Source organism: Salmo salar, chromosome ssa04 (assembly GCF_905237065.1).
Source record: "Salmo salar chromosome ssa04, Ssal_v3.1, whole genome shotgun sequence".
NCBI classification, from domain to species: Eukaryota; Metazoa; Chordata; class Actinopteri; order Salmoniformes; family Salmonidae; genus Salmo; species Salmo salar.
Window position 1 is genome coordinate 10977464 of NC_059445.1, and position 22413 is coordinate 10999876.

General features: G+C 45.2%; 1 protein-coding gene across 1 annotated transcript in view; it reads left to right on the forward strand.

Annotated features, from left to right (window-relative positions):
* LOC106602283 (methylcytosine dioxygenase TET2) overlaps nucleotides 1-22413 on the forward strand; it is a 55577-nt gene that overhangs the window by 24720 nt on the left and 8444 nt on the right. Inside the window, exons 2-5 of the mRNA XM_045716459.1 lie at nucleotides 12851-16000; nucleotides 16098-16188; nucleotides 19094-19187; nucleotides 19790-19998. Coding sequence (XP_045572415.1) covers nucleotides 12895-16000; nucleotides 16098-16188; nucleotides 19094-19187; nucleotides 19790-19998 — 3500 coding nt within the window. The 5' untranslated portion in view covers nucleotides 12851-12894. The remainder of the gene's footprint in view (nucleotides 1-12850; nucleotides 16001-16097; nucleotides 16189-19093; nucleotides 19188-19789; nucleotides 19999-22413) is intronic.

A 22413-nucleotide genomic window follows, 5' to 3' on the forward strand; every position in this document is an offset into this window, starting at 1 on the left:
CTGGAGTAATGTAGCGAGAAAGGGGGGGTAGTGTGGGAGCTCCACATAGCAAGCGAGTCTTCCAGTCTATATTTATGTGAGGGATTTAAACCGCTGTAGCACGCCAGTCATCTGACCCAATTACAGCTCGGACGGGAAGCCAATGATTTGGTGTCACTCAAGTCCTACAGCTAGTGTGTAGCTTGAAACCAGTCCAGCGCTGCCTGGCTAGACCAGAGGGAAGACAGATACAGTAGAGCCAGGCTGTTATTCACAGTGGTGTACTGGTGAAGTAACAGAACATCTCTTTGTGAAAAGATGAAATGTTTGCATTAGACAAAGACTACATTTCAACATTAGACTGTCAGATGTACAGTAAATTGTGAAAAGTGTGTGTGCATGCATTTGTGTGTGTGTGTGTGTGTGTGTGTGTGTTGCTTGGGTTCAGTATGAGGTGAGAGGTCAGTCCCACTCTAAATATTGAGACAACTTCTAATTGGACCCCATTGTGGTAATGGTGCATAGAGACCATGTTGTTCATGTAAATATGTGAACTAGCTAAAGTACTTGATAAACATACAGTCCAGTGAAGTTTGAACCAGACAGGGCTGTAGTACTGGAGTACTATACTAATGAGTTAACAAAGGTCCTATAGTGACTGAGTTGTTGGCAGGCTGTTTCAAAAGTGCCCTGGGCTGGTCAGTGGTCTACCTTGTGACTCCCCCCCCAAATAATTATTAAGCATTAGGGTGAAGAACGAAAGAAAGAGAGAACGAGACAGAGAGAGAGAGAGAGAAAGCATGCATGCAGACAATTGAACGCTTGTAACATATGGGTTACAAAATCAACATCTATGGTCCAAAATGGCATGTGTTAATTCTCTAGTCTTTTTAAGTGTCCACCTCAACTGATACTGTACAACAAATGTATCTTAAACCTCAATCACTACATTGACTGAAGGAAAACAGAAAATCAAAAACTGGGCAGACAGACAAACACGCCACATTTGTTCACCCCAATGTGTTTTTAATCACATGGCCTTTCATAACATTTCACTATGTAGGTGTTTGGCACATTTAAACGAGGAAATCAAGTGGAAATAGTAAAAACACAAGACAATAAAACACTAAGAAAAGTTACTTTGGAAGTGCTGGATTTGTAATCCAGTTTAACAAGGTTGGCAGTGACTCAAACGTTTCCCCAAGATGTACAGCCTCTATGGAAGCGTGCTCCCCATTCGTATCGCCAGACAGGAACATAGTTAAGCAGCTATTGGCAAAGAAGGGGAAACATACACTTGAGATAATGGCTTATTTTTGGGACCATTCTGGGAGAAAGAAAAAGGTGCTTGAGAGATTTACGAGTGCATCTGATTTACGAGTCCTTCTTGAATATCTCCAGCTCTGGGTCTGTACTCACAATGCCTTTCAGAGAAGGAGTGCTAATCTAGGATCAGGTCGCCTCTGTCCATATAATAATATAAATGATGATCTAAAAGGTTAACTGTTCCTGGATCAGCACTCTGAGACACTATATATACAGACCCCGAGCATGTCCTTATACCCCACCAGTGTATAACACACTGGCCCATTCTTTCCTCAAGGCCCCCATTATTAGCGAAAAATAATTATATTTCCGTGCTAAAACCCGACTTTAGACAGGCCCACTGGGCTAAAGATGGACCAGCCCCTCTGGCATTTGCCAGAATTGCCCTACATGTTGAGTCTGTATGTTGAGTCCGTCTCTGACCCCCACAATTGCCCAAGTCTGAACCTGAGACCAACTGAGACATGGTCCTTCTAGCGGCTGTCATTATCCGTGAATGTCACGTACGGCTGCCAATAGACCCTGTCTGCTAACGCACCTCTCCTACTGCTGCTGCTCCCTCTCTCTCTGAAACAACAAAAACACAGTGTGAGTCCACTGCAATGCACTTTGCTGCACTTAACTCTAGTTGAAAGAGACATGGATTATTTCTTGGAGGGAAATGTTGAGATTATGACATAACGAAAGAGCATTAGGGTCCAGATAAATGTCTGCCAAGCGTATTTTGGAGAGTTTTTGTGTCAGTTCATTCCAAAATGAATCCCTCCGTTCATTGAATAGGCTGCTAAGGGAAACCGACACTTCTGTTAAAGGGGGAAACTGCAGTTGCTACATTTGTGGATATATAAATTCATTATATATACCCATCGATTCTTATAGAATTTAACTTAGAAATGCCTTAAACTTAGTTCAACTGTTTACCCCATCAGAACCCAAAATATAAGCTTTTTTGACTCCAATGTTTGTAAACTAAATAAACGTAAACAAACACTATATAGCCCTAACATATGGTTAAAACTATCATTTTGGACGGTCAGTCCTTGCATACATAGCTCTGTCTACAGATTTGAGTGTGGTTACATTTCTCCAGTCCCATCTTTCAGGTTTTTACCGAAACAGGAGCGGGGAGGACACTTTTTGTAATTGTTTCAACTGCTGAATGCCGCTTTAAAGTCATATGGTGACCATGACAAAACAAACTGTTAGTTGGCCTATTACAGTAGCCCCCCCCCTCCCCAGAGCCATTCATAGCCCTCCATTCATTTAAAGAGATTGAAATGGGACCTTGAAAACAATGTCAGTATTTTTTATTAAACCCACGCTTTGGACTCCACGTGTCAATGTATGGCTCGTACATGAATAGTACAACATCTGTAATCTTCTCCTGTCGGATAGTGCTTAAAATGTCTTGTTCGTGACAGTTGCACGCTCGCCCCTTTGCCAGTGTCCTTAAGTGACACTGGTGCGCACACTGTCTACATTGTTTAACAGCAATAACCGACTGTTGCCAGTATCTAACTCCTTACCCTCAGGCTTAAAGGGATACTGCAAGATTCTGGCAATTCTGACAAGATTCTGGTTGTTTTCCGAGCCAATGCTAACTAGCATTAGCGCAATAACTGGAAATCTACAGGTACGCTAGCGTACGCTACAAAACCCAGCACGCAAGCAACAATATTAAAACAAAGGGCACACACACCACTGGAGGGACAAAGGGACCTAGCTCAATTTGAATTCCATTTTAAAGGTAGCGGAATGATGTTGCCATGAGCGGCACCGCAGATATTGAGATGAGCGAGATGCAAAGGTTCGCTCTCACACAGTCACACACAGTATCTGTGGTGCACGGTGCACGGGTTCGCTTCAGGCTGTTACTGTGTGGTAGCCACGGGACCAAAACAGTGGAGAAGTTGAGCCTCGCGCTTTAACGCTCTTAGATGTTGCAGAAATTGACCCACTACGCTGTTTGCTTTCTGCATCAACATCATATTGCTGAGTCTACCTTTAAAGCAAGGGAGTCATTTAATAAATAACAAGCCTAGCTTTTCCCTGGTGGGCATTAGGAACTGGAGAGGGAAACTTAAAATAGATCAAACGCATCAGTAATGTGAAGTTCTATCAGGCATCTTCAGTGAAGCTCTGTAACACAATGGATCCCAATAGAAACATATGTTTGTTGTGGACACTGGTTTCTCATATTATGCAGAAGACTCCTGAGTTAAAATAGGAAGACTGTGAATCATTCCTTTTAATTAGCAGTACACAGAATGCAGTCAATCTGTCCCTATTGTTTTGGAGCCAGGCACAGTCAACATTGGACATTTTTCTCAGTGTGTGTGTGCATGTGCGCTTGTACAGCACTCAGCTGGGATCTCTGGCTTTGTTATCTGTGTTCTCAGAGAGAGTTTTTTTGTGTTGTCGGTGTGGGAGTATCCAACTGTGACAAGCAGCTCAGCTCTGCTCGGCAAACACTAAACTTTGGAGCGGAGTCCCCGAGGATCCGGAGCGGAGCCGCACACTGACTTGGCCCAGTGGGAGGCTGGGCGTCATGGGCTGGGAGCAGATCGCTGATAGTGCTCTACCTCTGACTTAGTTACTGATTTACACACTAACTCCATAGAGAGAGTGGGAGAGGGAGACTAAACAAAACAAAGTCACATGGGACAGTAGTTTATATTGGGGCCATACCTTTTTTTTGTCAAGTGGACCATATTTTTTGTCTAAGTCTTGCCTTTTGGGTTCGTGAAAAGACAATATCTATTAGGCATTCCTTAATTCTCAGTCTGTGTATGTTGAAGTATTTTGGAGCCCATATGTGAAGTTATCTAACAAAGAAGGTTCCCCATGTTGGACAAAGGGACGTTGTCACTTCTGATTATGATGGCGGAGGGTGAGAGAGGACGCCCGTAGCACGGTACATCCAGCTGTGTCTGAAAGGGATTAGCTCAGCAATACACACGCACACATGCACACACGCACACACACACACACACACACACACACACACACACACACACACACACACACACACACACACACACACACACACACACACACACACACACACACACACACACACACACACACACACACACACACACACACTCAGCAGCTTGCTGGAAGACTCGTCATCTTTAAGGGTCCTAATAGATCCTCAGTCTGAGTGGAACTACATTAGTCAGTTCAGCTTTATTAATGGCTGATCTTCACCATGTGTTTCCAGCATCATAACTAAGGACATGCACTTTAGAATAGATGGTCAATACCAGGGATCATCAACTACATACAGCCGTGGGACGATTTATCTTGAGCGGATAGTCAGGGAGCCAGAACATAATTGCAAATAATTCGTAGGCCTAGTGCGTGGAGCCGGGACAGGTGGCACCAAACTGGTGACATGCACTTCAGGGCGAGTGCGAGGAGAAGGCACAGGACGTACCTGACTAAGGACACGCACTCCAGGGAGAGTGCGAGGAGGAGGCATAGGACGTACTGGGCTGTGGAGGCACACTGAAGACCTGGTGCGTAGAACCGGTGCAGGATATACTGGACCGTGGAGGCGGACTGGAGGTCTGGAGCGTAGAGCTGGCACAACCCGTCCTGGCTGAACGCTCACTTTAGCCCGGCAAATGCAGGGTGCAGGCACAGTGCGCACCGGGCTATGAATGCGCACTGGAGATACAGTGCGCATCACCGCATAACACGGTGCCTGACTGGTTACACGCTCCTCAGGGTAAGCACGCCCGCTCTGCAGCGCTCTCAATGCCAACACCTCTCTCCAGAATCTTTCGTCGAGTTCCTCACTTGACTCCCTGACTGGCTCTGGTTCACCCCTCAGCTCCGCCGACCACTCCATGTGCGCCCCCCCAAAAACATTTTTGGAGCTGCCTCTCGAGCTTCCATTGTTGCCGTGCTAATTCCTCGTAGCGTCGCCGTTCTGCTCTCGCTGCCTCCATCTCCTCCTTCGGACGGCGATACTCCCCTTTCTGCCTCCAGGGTCCTTTCCCGTCCAAGATTTCCTCCCAGGTCCATTCCTCTTTACCACGCTGCTTGGTCCTCTGGTGGTGGGAGATTCTGTCACGGTTGTGTGTAGGAACGGACCAAGGCGCAGCGTGAATATCGTTCCACATATTTTATTATAATGTGAAACTATGCAAGACATACAATAAACAACAAACAACAAACCCTGACGACAGAGGTGCAACATGCACTAACTCAAAATAATCTCCCACAAACAAAGGTGGGAAAAACAACTACTTAAACATGATCCCCAATTAGAGACAATGATGACCAGCTGCCTCTAATTGGGGATCATCCAAAAAACCCAACATAGAAAAACAGAAACTAGAACGAAACAACATAGAAAAATAAAACTAGAATAAACCCCCCCAGTCACGCCCTGACCTACTCTACCATAGAAAATAAGAGCTCTCTATGGCCAGGACGTGACAAGCTTACTTCTCCAAGGCATACTTACTTACTCAAGTCTTTACAGCTATTGCTTGTTTATTGATAGTTTACTAGAAACGGTTTTGGAAATTAAGTAATTGTAACTCGCAAAAGGTATTGTTTCACAAATAGCTATAATGTATAGAACGTTCCACCCCTCTCCGTTATCATTTTATTTTCATTGTCGACCTGATCCTGAGACATACTCAGTCTTAGAGTAGACAATAGACATCAACAACTTTATACTCAACCTCGGAGCTCAGCTCGGGGCATTTTCACGTCACGTGAGACAAATTCAACATCAGAACTTGGGGGCATGTTCACGTCACGAGAGACACCACCAGAGTGGATTGGATGTTAACCTGAGAATTCCCATTGCCCTACCTCTCACTCCTCCTCCAGTTGGTCTGTCACCTCTGTTGTGACAGGGAGAGTGACAGGGAGAGCAGCACCCCATTTCATCCTGGCAGGCTGGCTCGTTAGTGTGTGATTTATCACTCTAACACTGGGGGTCTGGTGCTGAGGTGGTAATGTCCTGGAGGGATGACACACAGTCTCGGGGGGGACATTGTTAATGCCCAGCCAGCCAGCCTGCCCTGAGTTTGACCAGTTTCCTCTGAGTTTATTGTTGTTTCCCAACAGACAATGCAACTGCATAGCTGGAGGGGGCAAACATGAGCCGTAATTGCTTGATCTGATTGCCTCAAGTTAGTGGACGAGTAACTTTTTCTTTAAAGAAATGTCTCTGTATTGTGACTAACCGAAACTGTAGGAGTAGAGGGCAGCAGGTTAGGCCAGTTAAATGAATACCCGAGCCGACAAGGTGAGAAACCTGTCAATGTGCCCTTGAGCAAGGCACTTAACCCTAATTTGCTCCAGGGGCGTCATACTACTATGGCTGACTCTGCAAAACAACTTTACACTGCACCTATCCTGTGTATGTGATAATAAATCATTTTTTTTCTCACTAAAGGGTAAAAAATTGGAAGTGCTGGAAGCACACTACAGTGTGAACCTTATGACCCTCGACATAGAAGTCGAAATAACTTTCCATCTAAACTTTGGGTATGATGAATTACATTTTTTCCTGTCAGTCTGCCCCAGCAGGTGCCTCATTTAAATTCTTCCCTCTCAGAAACTCATACAAACTGAACTGTACCTCATGCACTCCCTGCCCTGCCAGACACATGGAATACAGCACATGTGGAGCTGAATCGGTTACATGTGAGCTTTTTCTACATACACTCATATCCCTTTCTCCTCTCGACCTCAACCTAGTCTGTACTGAGCTGTAGCCAGCATAACGTATCTACTATCAGTCAACCCTTTATTTTGGACAGATAAATAGATAGCTCTCCATACATCAATATGTGCATTAGTAGATTTGTGATACACAGACATACAGTATGCACACACAACTTTTTCTCACTGTTGTTTTTAGTCTTCTCTTGCCCTAATGAAGTTCAGGCTTGGAAGGTGAGAGCGAGAGAGTGAGAGTGAGAGAGAGTGTGTGTCTAAGTGTGCAGTTTGAAGGTGACAGCTTCTCTTGCATGATCATAAGCAACTGTAATGGCCTCCAGATCATCAACCCCACTGACTTGGTGTGCACGTGCACAGACACACACAGACACACTGTGCCAAATGAAACATACCACGCGACCACTGCTGTTTATTATTATATCTCCCTCTTTTTTTCTACACCAGTCCTCGGCTCCATATAGAGCTGAACGCGCTTTAAGGGAGGGAGAGAGTTTTCATGGGAATCTAAAGCTGGATCCAATTATGTTTCTCAAAGGTTGGGGACCATGTTTTTCTTATCGGACCATAGCGGTTTGGCGGTTTCGTTCTAGAGGCCCCCGCACTGAGCTCCATGCACGAAAGGACATGATTTAGTGGCCCTCAAACACACATTTTTGCTGACATGAGTTTTGAGAGCTTTAAAAAGTCACGGTCATACCGGTAGCGTTTGCCAGCCAAGAGTACATAGCACCTCTGAATATAATGCCAGCCGTAATTTGCAAACTGATTCTACATGTAGAACAGGACAGAAATGTCAGCAGTCAGACGTACACCAGCGGGTGGTCCCTGAAACACACCGCGCCGAACAAACTGCAGACAAACAGCAGATCATCATTCCGTGCGGTGTGTGTGGTCCCTAAGAGAACAGAGATCTGAGGAAGTTGTCATTTCAATGCCCTGTCTCAATGTTAGACTATGGAGGCACGGCCCGGGCCGCCAATCATCAATGATGAAGGGAAAGGAGATGCGGCAAGAAAGAGAAAAGGAAGCCATCTTAGACTATTGAGATACAGCCCTGTGCCACCACACCACGCACGACCAGCCCTCGTCTTCCACGGCCCATAAATCTCAGCGGCGGGATGACAACGCTCTAGTCAAAAGCAGCAGACCTGCCCTGACAACAGTCTTGGTTGTCCTAACCCTTTTCCTAACCTTAACTTAATTGCCCTAACCTGCCACGTTAATTCTCCTAACTTGCTATGAAAAGTCACTTCTGCTAGTCAAAAGCAGCAGACCTGTCCTGAGAACAGTCTTGGTTTCCACTAATGCGATACAGCATAAATCTCAACGGCGGGATGACAACGCTCTCCCGGCTTAATGGCGCTGTCGACAATCATTAGAAGCCCACCACGTCAAACTAACCACCAAAACTCTCTCTTTCAGTGATATTTTACAGAAAAGTCCCTTCCTTTTTGAGCCGCGGCCGGCTCCTCCTTGAGACATCTGCAGAGGAGTTGCTCATAATTATGATGGATTAGACTGTGGCTGGATTCTGGCCCTGGCGCGTTGTAATTATTTCACAGATGCTGCGGATGTTACATGCATTAATAATGGCGTGTGGCAGACAGAAATCAATGCCATCGCTGGAATCTATATTTGCTTCCCTGGGGGAGGGGGGGGGGGGGGGAATGAGGAGGAGGAGACGAGTGAAGGTTCACAGTATTGCTCTTTCACTCTCTCTTCTTGGAGAGAGATGCCTCCCTGCATCACAATGCAATACAACCCTCAACAGCCTTTAACTGGCTTCTCACCTAGCTACGATAGGCCCGTTGGTGTGCAGTAGCTCTGAAACCCTTCTCTGAAATATCTCCACACAAGGACATACTGTAATTATGCTACATCAGCATAATTTGCCTGCTGAAAATTTGACAAAGACTTGGCTGTGTTGATGTTTACTAAGTTGGTGATATTGCGGTGCAATGGGCAGGACAAGTCAGCATTGTTGTCAAGTCACAACAGACCAGAATGACTGAAAGGGGGCAAGATGTGGTGTGTGAGCACTGCAGGGGCCGAATCATATTACAATATGAGAATCAGGCATCTTATTTCCTGCCTATCCAGTGTTATCCGATCGTGACTCCACCGTGATGTCATTGCTTGACCTTGTGAACAATAGACAGCCCAGAGTGTGAACTAAGTTGACTGTCTGTCACAACGGCCAAACCAAAGGTCATGGATTTGATAAGCGTACACTCAATCAAATCCATAATGTAATTCAATATCTGCGACTGCCCAATCGTCCCTCTAGGTGTCCTCTAGGAGTTGTGCATTAACTCTATACCTCTAATCCCATATGATAAAGTTCCTAACTACAGTATAGGACAGAGTAGACTGTCTGTCTTGGCTACCAGGGACTCACACCTCTGTGGAACCAGGGTTATATTATCCAGAGTATGGCCTTACTGACATGACAATATGGAGGGGATAAAGCCAAGTTTCCTATAAGATAGTTGGCCTCAACCACCCCTCGTACAGGTAACTGCCAAAATAAAGGAAACGCCAACATACTGTCTTAATGGGGCTCATTTACTCAAGTGTTTCCTTTGTTTTGGCAGTTACCTGTAAATTACAATGGGGCAGAAGGTGAGGAATAGCAGTGCTAAACAGCCGACGCCTAGCAAGCTCTTTTCCCATCTACCATCTGTAATATTACCAGCCTCCTTTCCCCGCCTGTCTCAAACATCAACATTACAGAAGGAGAATATCGTTGTTACATGACGCAGCCTCAGTCATGTTTCAACAGTTTGAAAAATGTGGAACTCAGCATTGATGTAATAAATATATACTGAACTAAAACATAACACCAATGTGCAACAATTTCAAAGATTTTACTGAGTTATAGTTCATATGAGGGAACCAGTCAATTGAAATAAATTAATTAGGCCTTAATCTAGCGGAGGCAGGTAGCCTAGTGGTTAGAGCGTTAGACTAGTAGCAGAAAGGTTGCTATCCCTGAGCGGACAAGTTAAAAATCGGTTGTTCTGCCCCTGAACAAGGCAGTTGATCTGTTCCTAGGCTGTCATTGTAAATAAGAATTTGTTCTTAACTGACTTGCCTAGTTAAATAAATAATATATTGATTTCACATGAGTGGTAATACAGATATGCATCTGTTGGTCACAGATACCTTAAACAAATGGGCCTCAGGATCTCATTATGGTATTTCCGTGAATTCAAATTTCTATCGATAAAACGCAATTGTGTATGTTGTCCATAGCTCATGCCTGTTCACAACATTGACATCAGCAAACTGCTTGCCCACACGACGCCATACACGTGGTCTGAGGTTGTGAGACCGGTTGGACGTACTGCCAAATTCTCGAAAACGATGTTGGCGATGGCTTATGGTAGAGAAATCAACATTAAATTCTCTTGCAACAGCTCTGATGGACATTACTGCAGTCAGCATGACAATTGTTCATGTGGCATTGTATTGTGGGACAAAACTGCACATTTTATCCCACTGGATATCATAAGGTGAATGCACCAATTTGTAAGTCGCTCTGGATAAGAGCGTCTGCTAAATGACGTAAATGTAAATGTCATTTTAGAGGGGCTTTTTATTGTCCCCAGCACAAGGTGCACCTGTGTAATAATCATGATGTTTAATCAGCTTTGTGATATGCCACACCTGTTAGGTGGATGGATTATCTTGGCAAAGGAGAAATTCTCCTAACAGGGATGTAATCAAATTTGTGCACAACATTTTTGTGAAATAAGCTTTTTGTGTGTATAGAACATTTCTGGGATCTTTTATTTCAGCTCATGAAAGATGGACCAACACTTTACATGTTGCATTTATATTTTTATTCAGTGTATATACATATTTACTATACCTGTAACAAATATATTTAATATTCCTTTAAAGTGATGATACAGAGGTTTTGTATAATTTCGGCCAGTAGTTTTTAAATTAGCACTCATGAGCCAAAACGGGTGCCTGAAAATTGTGCACAACGTCATCCATTTTGTATGATATGTTATGAATTCCAATTCGTACAATACGTTACAAATGTGTAAATGCTTAAGATCCCATTCAATCTCTTTTAACAAATATACATTTTTTCTTCCATATTGAATGAAAAAAAGGTACCAGTCCCCAGCAAAAAATGGAACAAAACCTATTCCCCATCCTCTCCTTCAAGAAAAGGGTAGTGTCATCTTATCCTCCAGCACGTATTACAAGTCATTCTATAGCATAAACTCCCAGCATGTAGCAGTTCATGGAATGAGGTCAGTGTCTAGCCATGTGATCAGACACATGCACCCCTTTGTTTGATACAAGCAGCATCTGCCTGAGAAGAAAGAGGCATGGTGGAGGAGTAGAGGAGCCGTTGGTATGTCTCCTCTCTCGCTCCCTTCGCTCTTCTGTAAACATGTTCGGCTGCTTCTAGCTGTGGAGTGAAGCCTCACTCGCCAAGCTGAGCCCCAAAGACAGCTGCTCAGGTTCGGAGCTGTGTGCTGTGTTGTGAATATGCTGCGCACGCAAAGAATGCTGCAAGCTGCCTCTGGCTTTTCTTTCTTTATCGAGACCCCTTCCTTCCTGGAGCTGTCTCTCTATATCGAGACAGTTTCTAATGTCTCGTTGCATCGGGGGTGGGGGGGTTGAGGGTGTGGGGGTTGGGAGAGGGGGGTGAATGTGCATAATTTGATCATGTTTTGTCTACCCAATAATGTTTTGCCTGAGAGAGTCTGTCTCAGAGAAGCATTCATACTGCTCTGGCTGCCAATTGATTCGTGAGAATCTGAGTGCCACTGCGTTCATTTGTGTCTAAAAAGAGCAGCACATTCAGAAGATATATTCCTCAACTTCACTGGCGTTTCTCCCATCAGGTACAGCATGATGGATGTAGACTGGGAATATTATGCATCTGGCCTCGTGGTATTTTTACATTTAGCTCGGTTGACTAAAGGAAATGGAGCTGATTGTATTTCACCATCTCTGATTTCATAAAGGCGGAAACTCACAGGACAGTATTACAGAAAGTCTGACCTCCTTTTTCCATAAGTAAAAAATGTTCAACTGCTCTGGTTCCCACACTGTGTGTGTCACTCCATGTTGACCCGGCACGTTGTCCTGGGATAACCTTCCCCCAGCACTCTTATTTCTCTCCCTGCTTGCCACCTAGTTGAGGATAATCTAATTCTGTGACTCTTCCTTCATATCGCATAACTGAAATCCACTCAGAGCCAAGTGTAAACATATTACTCCTTTGACTCAACTCTGTAACCCAGGCTGGCGATGATTTCAGACTCAATTACTGTTTCCCGACACTTTATTTAACTAGGCAAGTCAGTTAAGAACAAATTCTTATGTACAATGACGGCCTAGGAACAGAGGGTTAACTGCCTTGTTCAGGGGCAGAACGACAGACTTTTACCTTGTCAGCTCAGGGATTCGATCCAGCAACCTTTCAGTTACTGGCCCAACGCTCTAACCACTAGGCTATCTTCCGCCCCCATGCAAAGGGTCGCCGCCCACATGTGTTTTGTCCTCAGTGTTTATAAATAAATCCAATTCCATTCAATTTAGGAGAGAATGTGTGTTATTTCCCTTTCGTTTCAAACAAATATGATGTTATGGGAAAGTGGAAACTAGTGATGACATTTGACGAATCATAGGATGGTTGTATAAAAATTGTCTATTATCATATAATACCAATTTCCACATTAATTCAAGATCAGTGCTATGTGCACCATTCACATTATTGTTTAAATGTGTAATCATACCTTATCACTGTCTGTTGTTTCTGTATTTCATGGTTAGTAATACCTCTCTCTCTCCGTCTCTCCTGCAGGACGCACAGAGGGCAGCCCTGTTAATGGACTCAGAGCAGGCCAGATGGAAACAGAAAAGGCCAGCCAGGAGACGGAAGAAAGTCTGATACTAGCACAACTCTGCGCCGCCACTCAACCAGACAACCTGATCACCGCCAAGCTCCAAAATGGCACCCAGTCGCCGGAAGGAGCCCATCAGCAGATCAACGGGGATGGAAACTGGAACCTTTACAACAAGGCCGTGGCAGGGGTTGTCAACCCAATGAAGAGACACAGGGAGAACTGTAGCAGTCCTGCCAGAGTGCAGGGACTGTTCAACCAAGGCTCTTATAACATGATCAATGGCGGGGATCTGAAGCATGCGCTCTGTGACCAGTCCTTACTGGGCCTTCACCAGGCCAAGAAACTCAGATCGGATTTGGAGATTAATGGAGGGGATGGAGAGGAGATGTGGGACAAAAAGGATGGTGGGGACATCATGGACGATTTCCCAGAGTTGACAAAGCCTGGGGAGTTTGACTGCGATGGGACAAGACTGGATAAGAGAAACTGTAATACTTTCTCAAATGGAGGGGATATTTTCTCACTATCGAGGAACAAGCAAATAGCTAACGGTGCTACAGTGAGCCCCAATTCCATTAAAGGCACACCTGGTGACCTTCTAGAGAAAACTCTGTCTCAGTATTACCCAGAACAAGTGTCCATCGCAGCACAGACGGGCGCGCAGGAGTTTCAACCAGAGGTGGGGTTGGTCGACGACATTAGCTCACTCACCAACGAACTCCCTGAACTGCCTGAACAAGCCACGACGCAGTCACCTACCTCTCTTACCTCAGGGTTCCCTCCCATTTCAGCCCAGATGCCTGCCTCTGAGAAACAGCAGCAAACTGGGGTAGCAGCCCCTAAAGGGCAAGGCAGCAATGGATATAACAACTCAGCTGCCCCGTATATGGTGAATGGGTATTCTAACAGTTACAGAGGAGAGCACCAGCAACAGCAGCCCGCTGACGGCTCACAACATCAGAACAACACAGAGGGCATTTACAGGAAACCTAACCAGGAGTTTAACCATCAGAACTCTTTCCTGACCCCTCTAGAGCAGAGCACTCCGCTGCAGACAGAAGAGGACATTGTGTTCAGCCCCGGCCCTTTCCCCAGCCCAGGCATGGGGCAGAGTGAGGGGAGGCGCCGGCAGCAACAGTATGGGATGCAGCAACAGCAGACCGGGAACCCCTGTGGAGCTGACTCTACGGGCCCCCAGGGCTCCATGGGCCCAGCTTCCCTGCCCGGTGGTAGCGAGCCCGGACCCCAACGCTCCCATCAAAACGGGATGATGAAAGACCCGACCCAGCAGCAGCAGAGAGGAGGAGCGGATCCCAGTTGCCCTAATTCCCAGATGGGCTGGATAGATCTAAACTCCCGGGGCCAGAGGCTGGAGCCCGACTCAGCACGGAGGTTCCAGACAGGGGGACAAAGCTTCGACGTAGGACCCACCGGAGGGGCCTACCAGCAACAGCAGCCGCGGCCGGCCCAGTCGCCTCACCAAGCGCCTCCTGCCCAACACAACCCTGCCCCAGAGTGGCAGCAGCAGGCCGACTCTAAAGGCCCTTCTCACATGCACCAACAACAGTGTAATCTTCCTCCTCAACAGCAGCCACATACACAACACATGCACCAGCAGCAGTGTAATCTTCCTCCTCCTCAACAGCAGCAGCAAGGGGAGAATTGTTTTCGAGCCCCCATGCAGCCAGAGCACTTATGCGAAGGCGACCCAGATCTAGAGGAAATACTATCACCTAGCTTTTTGCAGCCGCCACAACATCCACAACATCAACAGCAGCAGCAGCGCCCGCTGTCCCATCCGTCTCAGTACGACGGACAGCAGTCGGTCAACGCACCCCAGTCGCAGGACCCCAACCAGGGCACGATGGACGGTCAACAGCTAAACAAACTCAAGCTGGAGGACTACATCAGGCTAGAGAAGAAGCTGAAATCCCCTGCTGGAGGCTACAGAGGTCAGGGTGGTCAACCCCAGCCTGGGCACCAGCAGCAGATACAGTCTATGATGAGAAACAACCCTGGGTACAATCCTGTAGACCCCTCTCAGCCCAACGACGCACAGCAGTCCCAGCAGGCGTCATGGAGACAGAGCAGCAGTAATACCATGGAGATGGAGATGGAGCTGGAGATGAAGCAGCAACAACAACAGCAGCACCAACAACAACAGCAGAGGCAGTACACTCCAAGCCCCGGACCCAAGCAATACTCCCACCAGCAGCCGCCACCGCCCCACCTCCGACAACCACACCCCAACCACATGGACTTCCCCCTTACCCAGACCCCCCCACAACCGCTACCTCACTTACCACACGGTGCTTTAAACCAGCAGGTGTCTGCACAGCAACAGCAGATGTATCCTAAAATGGAGCAGAATCAGCAGGAGTCTTGCGCCCAGTTCCAGAGGGGGGGGCCTCCACCCCTGGGACATGGGGGACCCCAGGGGGACTTCCAGAGGCACGCGGCCCTGAGGATGCATCTTCTACAGAGGCAGTCTGAGCGTGGGTCTCTGGGTCACACTCATCCACAGACCCCTGTAGACTACAAGCGCGGCGTCCGGCCCATCAAGATGGTGAATGGGCCGCGGTTCGAACACCCTCACCACCAAGGGCCTGGACCGCCGCCCTTGATGCAGCATCAACAGCAGGGCCGGGAGATGGGTATGGTAGCGGGGGGCATCCAGGTCAAGCAGGAGTACAATCCACAGCCCCAGACGTCGTGCTGCGGCGAGCAGAGCCAGAGCAGCTCCCAGCGGAGCATCCTAGCCACCATGGAGCAGACTCTCAGACAGTATCAGCTTTCGCCAGTCTTCGACAGGAAGTCCCTCGTCATCAGGTCACCCAACAAGGTCAAGGTGGAGCAGTCTGGCGCTGTGACGGTGCTCTCGACCCACGCGGACCTGGACGGTGGGTTGGGTGGGATGGAGGACATGGGGATGGGGCGCCCTGGCTCCAATGGGCTGAAAAGACCCCACCTAGACTTCACCCCCAAGCAGGAACCCCTGCTCCAGAGTTTTATGAATTCCCCCATGAAACTCTTGGATACTCCCATTAAAAACCTATTGGATACTCCTATCAAGACCCAGTATGATATCCCTTCCTGCCACTGCATGGGTGAGTCACATTTCATGTCTGTCTTTACACACAGATTATTTGTTGGTTGATGTCTAATTTGGGTATGGGGGTTGTCTCTTTCTTTGTTTTGATACAGAGTCAATCAGTGAGAAGGACGAAGGGCCGTATTACACTCACCTGGGCTCCGCTCCGAATATCAAGGCCATCCGTGACATCATGGAGACAAGGTGGGTTGTTTTATCCCACGTCATTCCACATAATACAAAGGAACAGGTTTTTCTATGCACAATTACTGAATGTATAACTTTTCAATGTTTCAAACAAACATTTAAACCGTTGCTTTCTCACACGCAAATAAACCATAGGAACAGGTATTTCTGTGCACAATTACTGAACTTTTCATGGTTTCAAACAAACATTTCAACTCAAGCTTTCTCACACCAGAGCCATTTTGGGATCACTTTCTGGTCACATGACCTCCATACTCAGAGTGACAGGTTCCTGATTTTACCACTCACCAGAATTCAACATGGTGGCATATAAATCATGACATGGATATGACACATAGACATTCCATTAGTATTTAACCTGGGAATACATGCATCAAGTCTGTATTTGTTCCATTCCTTTTACATTTGTGATCCTCTGTAGCTGTGTGACTGTGGTCCTCTGTAGCTCAGTTGGTAGAGCATGGCTCTTGCAACGGCAGGATCATGGGTTCGATTCCTGAGACCACCCGTACGTAAAATGTATGCATGCATGAATGTATGCTGCTTTGGATAACAGTGTCTGTTAAATGGCATATATCCAGTGATGTATATAAGCCCTGGATTGCTGATGCTATTGAGAGGCTTTGATGCCATATTGGTACTCCCCAGTAGGAGCAGGCCGTGTTCGGAATGAATGGAATTCTACAGTGTTTTAAGGACACAATTACATGTATTTTGTTGTTGTAGTGGGGACAGTAACATTAGTGATCTCTAAAAATTGTAATTTAAGGATTTTTTTAATTTTTATTTGTATGTTTAGGCGACATCATATAATTTAAAAGTATGCATTATGGTGTCTGTAATAGAATAAACGTGGCAAAAACAAAATGTAGACATTAATAAATGCATTTCTAAAGCTTCCAAAATATTATTTACAATGGTGGGAGAGTGCCAAGATGCCATTTCTGTACAGCACTTTGAGAATATCAGCTGATGTACGAAGGGCTATATAAAAAAAAATATATAAAAAAAATTAAAAAATATATAAAAAATACATTTGGTTTGATTTTATGGAGGAACTGTGGTTTCAACACAGATATATATATATATCATTGCATACAGTGGGGGGAAAAAGTATTTGATCTCCTGCTGATTTTGTACGTTTATCCACTGATAAAGAAAGGATCAGTCTATAATTTTAATGGTAGGTTTATTTGAACAGTGAGAGACAGAATAACAACAAAAATATCCAGAAAAACGCATGTCAAAAATGTTATAAATTGATTTGCATTTTAATGAGGGAAATAAGTATTTGACCCCCTCTCAATCAGAAAGATTTCTGTCTTCCAGGTGTCTTTTATACAGGTAACGAGCTGAGATTAAGAGCACGCTCTTAAAGGGAGTGCTCCTAACCGCAGCTTGTTACCTGTAAAAAAGACACCTGTCCACAGAAGCAATCAATCAGATTCCAAACTTTCCACCATGGCCAAGACCAAAGAGCTCTCCAAGGATGTCAGGGACAAGATTGTAGACCTACACAAGGCTGGAATGGGCTACAAGACCATCGCCAAGCAGCTTGGTGAGAAGGTGACAACATTTGGTGCGATAATTCGCAAATGGAAGAAACACAAAAGAACTGTCAATATCACTCGGCCTGGGGCTCCATGCAAGATCTCACCTCGTGGGGTTGCAATGATCATGAGAACGGTGAGGAATCAGCCCAGAACTACACGGGAGGATCTTGTCAATGATCTCAAGGCAGCTGGGACCATAGTCACCAAGAAAACAATTGGTAACACATTACGCCGTGAAGGACTGAAATCCTGCAGCGCCCGCAAGGTCCCCCTGCTCAAGAATACATATACATGCCCGTCTGAAGTTTGCCAATGAACATCTGAATGATTCAGAGGACAACTGGTGAAAGGGTTGTGGTCAGATGAGACCAAAATGGTGCTCTTTGGCATCAACTCAACTCGTCGTGTTTGGAGAAGGAGGAATGCTGCCTATGACCCCAAGAACACCATCCCCACCGTCAAACATGGCAGTAGAAACATTATGCTTTGGGGGTGTTTTTCTGCTAAGGGGACAGGACAACTTCACCGCATCATTTGACGGGGCCATGTACTGTCAAATCTTGGGTGAGAACCTCCTTCCCTCAGCCAGGGCATTGAAAATGGGTCTGGGGATGGGTATTCCAGCATGACAATGATCCAAAACACACGGCCAAGGCAACAAAGGAGTGGCTCAAGAAGAAGCACATTAAGGTCCTGGAGTGGCCTAGCCAGTCTCCAGACCTTAATCCCATAGAAAATCTGTGGAGGGAGCTGAAGGTTCGAGTTGTCAAACGTCAGCCTCGAAACCTTAATGACTTGGAGAAGATCTGCAAAGAGGAGTGGGACAAAATCCCTCCTGAGATGTGTGCAAACCTGGTGGCCAACTACAAGAAACGTCTGACCTCTGTGATTGCCAACAAGAGTTTTGCCACCAAGTACTAAGTCATGTTTTGCAGAGGTGTCAAATACTTGTTTCCCTCATTAAAATGCAAATAATTTTATAACATTTTTGATATGCGTTTTTCTGGATTTTTTTGTTGTTATTTTGTCTCTCACTGTTCAAATAAAGCTACCATTAAAATTATAGACTGATCATTTCTTTGTAAGTGGGCAAACGTACAAAATCAGCAGGGGATCAAATACTTTTTTCCCCCACTGTATATCATATATATCACATTTAATGTGGAGACGTTACAATCAGAACGCTCTGTAACGTTACAATCAGAACGCTCTGTAACGTTGTACACTTCTGAACCCCATATTTACACCCACACTTAACAAACATTGTTCATATTCTCATTTTATTGCCGTACACTCTTCTGTTACTATATCACATGCATCTACTCTAACTATCATTCTTGCTTTTGAAGGTCTGGGCTAACTGGCAGTGCCATCAGGATTGAAAAAGTGGTGTACACAGGCAAAGAAGGGAAGAGTACACAGGGATGCCCCATTGCTAAATGGGTAAGTGTGAATGAAGTATGACAATATCTCAGAAATTCATTTTTTATTATTATCACACACCGGATAGGTGCAGGGAATGTGTTGTTTTACAAGGTCAGCCATAGTAGTACAGTGCCTATGGAGCAAATTAGGGTACTAAAATCTAAATATATGGAGGATTCACTCTGAATTGGGGCTGCTGTAATGTGTACCTTCCATACTTTGGTGATCACTGATCAGACAGTATTGGTTTAAGAATAGAGTTGAAGTCATGGGTGGTGGTAGCATCTTATTAAGATGTTCCTTTCCTTCATCAAGTGCACATCGACAGATCGTTCACGTTGTCAGCTAGGCTATTCGAACCAGCGACCTTTCGGTTACCGGGCCAACGCTTTAAACGCTAGGCTACCTGCCACCCAATTGGGATAGCTGAAATTAGAATCGAGGATTGGTATTTAGAGCAAAATTGTCAATTGTGAAAACGCACCATATTGTAATTTGAAGGGAAATTTTACTGTACTATCTCGCTGTGATCTCAGACCAGATGCCTCTGGGAAAAAGGCACTTCATCTCAATGAGATTTACAATCAAATAAAATAAATCAAAACGTTGGTGTGTTCCAGGTGATCCGGCGCGGCAGCGTGGACGAGAAACTCCTGGTGCTGGTGCGTGAGCGGGAGCGCCACAAGTGCGAGGCGGCGTGCATCGTGGTGATCATCCTGATCTGGGACGGCATCCCCACCACCATGGCAGACCAGCTCTACATGGAGCTCAGCGACACGCTGACGAGACACGGCGCCCTCACCCAGCGACGATGTGCTATCAACGAAGAGTAAGGGCCTTTGCCTCTAAAATCGTAATTTCTAATCAGGGGCGCAACTTTCACTGGGGACGGGTGTCCCCCCACATTCTGAAATTGCATTTTTGTCCCCACCCCCAAGTTTTAGCATTGGAATGTGATCCTAAACGAGGCAATGGTGTGTTTTAGGACCATGCGGACGCCTCCGAGTGGTCGGGTACGCTGTTTGGAGAGTTTATCCATCTGGCAAAAAATAAAAAATAGAAATGATGTACCGCCCTCTTCTAAAACCAAAGTTGCGCCCCTGCTTCTAATCATACCATACATGTGTTTAGACAGCTGAACCAAGCGCACACATTTTCTTCACCTTTTCTAATTTTAGTCATATTATTTATTTGACACGGACAACGTCCAAGACATTACTGAGGGGGACTGCAACCACATTGTGCTACTCATTGCTATGCAAATACAGTACACTGCAAAATAGTACACTCAAAACAGGAAAGTCCGCCTCAGGTGAATAAGTTTTTAATTCAAATGTACAACCAGTTTAAAATTAAGGTAGGCCTATCTGTGACCAACAGATGCATATCTGTATTCCCAGTCATGTCAAATCCATAGTTGAATTTATTATTTCAATTAATTTATTTCAATTTACTGATTTCCTTATACGAACTGTAACTGTAAAATCTTAGAAATTGTTGCATGTTGCATTTATCTTTTTGTTCAGTGTACAACTTCAAATTGAATATAATACCTGAAAACAAACTAACTGACAACCAGACATGACACACACTAGCTAGGCATTTGATCAGTTGATACACCATAATATTAAAGGCCAGCTTGTCCCGGTCCTGATACCAATGAACAGAACAGCTCATTCACACACTCCCTTCTGTTGTCTTCTGGGTAGCTTCACTTTACAATACCCTGAACCCTATCTGGGATGAGTTACCTGGTGGTGAATTTTTGATAGTTAAAGGCTATTCAACCCAACCCGTGATGAGAGGAAGTGATCCCACTTACCATGTCATAGCGTTGTTTGTGACAAAGTTTGCCCAAAGCTGGTCCATCAGAATCATCCTACACTCAGTCAGTTAGACATTCTAATGCTTTATCCCTCTGTGTCTAGCCTGGTCTCCGATCTGTTTGTGCTGTCTTGCTAACTCCTATGGTCATTTGTTGGCATGACAATGACCATTCACAGGAGTTGCTAAGACAGCACAAACAGATCTGGGACCAGGCTATTCCATGTATAACATAGCTAACTAATTTAGTTCTCCAAAGCGCTGTGTTTGTGGCTACACTGTCAGGTAGAACAGCTTGTTCTAGTCAATGCACACAATGACTGCATTAACTATTCTACTGGCAGCATCTGTCTCAACCGCTCAAACAGGAAGTGTAATGTCTGCACTCTACAGGAGCGCATGTGTAATGGTGTAGCGTGCCGTTTCGGCATGATGTAATGTCATTCACCGTGTCATCAAACAACTGCCAACAGTATACTATGAATAACATTTACCATGTCATTCACATAGGCATGGGACATAAGGCGGAAAGGCTTAACTGCAGGTTTCCAATGTAATTTTTCACTGCTAGGCTGACTCATAAGTAAAAGTTATAGGAGTTTCTTTGTGTGCTCGAAACTACACTTTCCCACTGGGAAGCGATGATTAGTTCCTATATAAATCTCAATTATCCATACTTACGTTTTCGCAATTACAATTATATTTGACTTAAGATATTGGGAGTATACAGTTGAAGTGGGAAGTTCACATACACTTAGGTTGGAGTCATTTTAAAACTAGTTTTTCAACCACTCCACAAATGTCTTGTTAACAAACTATAGTTTTGGCAAGTCGGTTAGGACATCTACTTTGTACATGACACAAGTCATTTTTCCAACAATTGTTTACAGACAGATTATTTCACTTAGAATTCACTGTGGGTCAGAAGTTTACATACACTAAGTTGACTGTGCCTTTAAACAGCTTGGAAAATTGCAGAAAATTATGTCATGGCTTTAGAAGCTTCTGATAGGCTTATTGACATCATTTGAGTAAATTGAGGTGTACCTGTGGATGTATTTCAAGGCCTACCTTCAAACTCAGTGCCTCTTTGCTTGACATCATGGGAAAATCAAAAGAAATCAGCCAAGACCGCAGAATTTAAAAAAATAAATAAATAAATAAAGCCAGACTACAGTTTGCAACTGCACGTGGCGACAAAGATCACACTTTTTGGAGAAATGTCCTCTGGTCTGATGAAACAAAAATAGAACTGTTTGGCCATAATGACCATCATTATGTTTGGAGGAAAAAGGGGGAGGCTTGCAAGCTGACGAACACCATCCCAACCGTGAAGCACGGGAGTGGCAGCATCATCTGGTGGGGGTGCTTTGCTGCAGGAGGGACAGGTGCACTTCACAAAATAGATGGCATCATGATG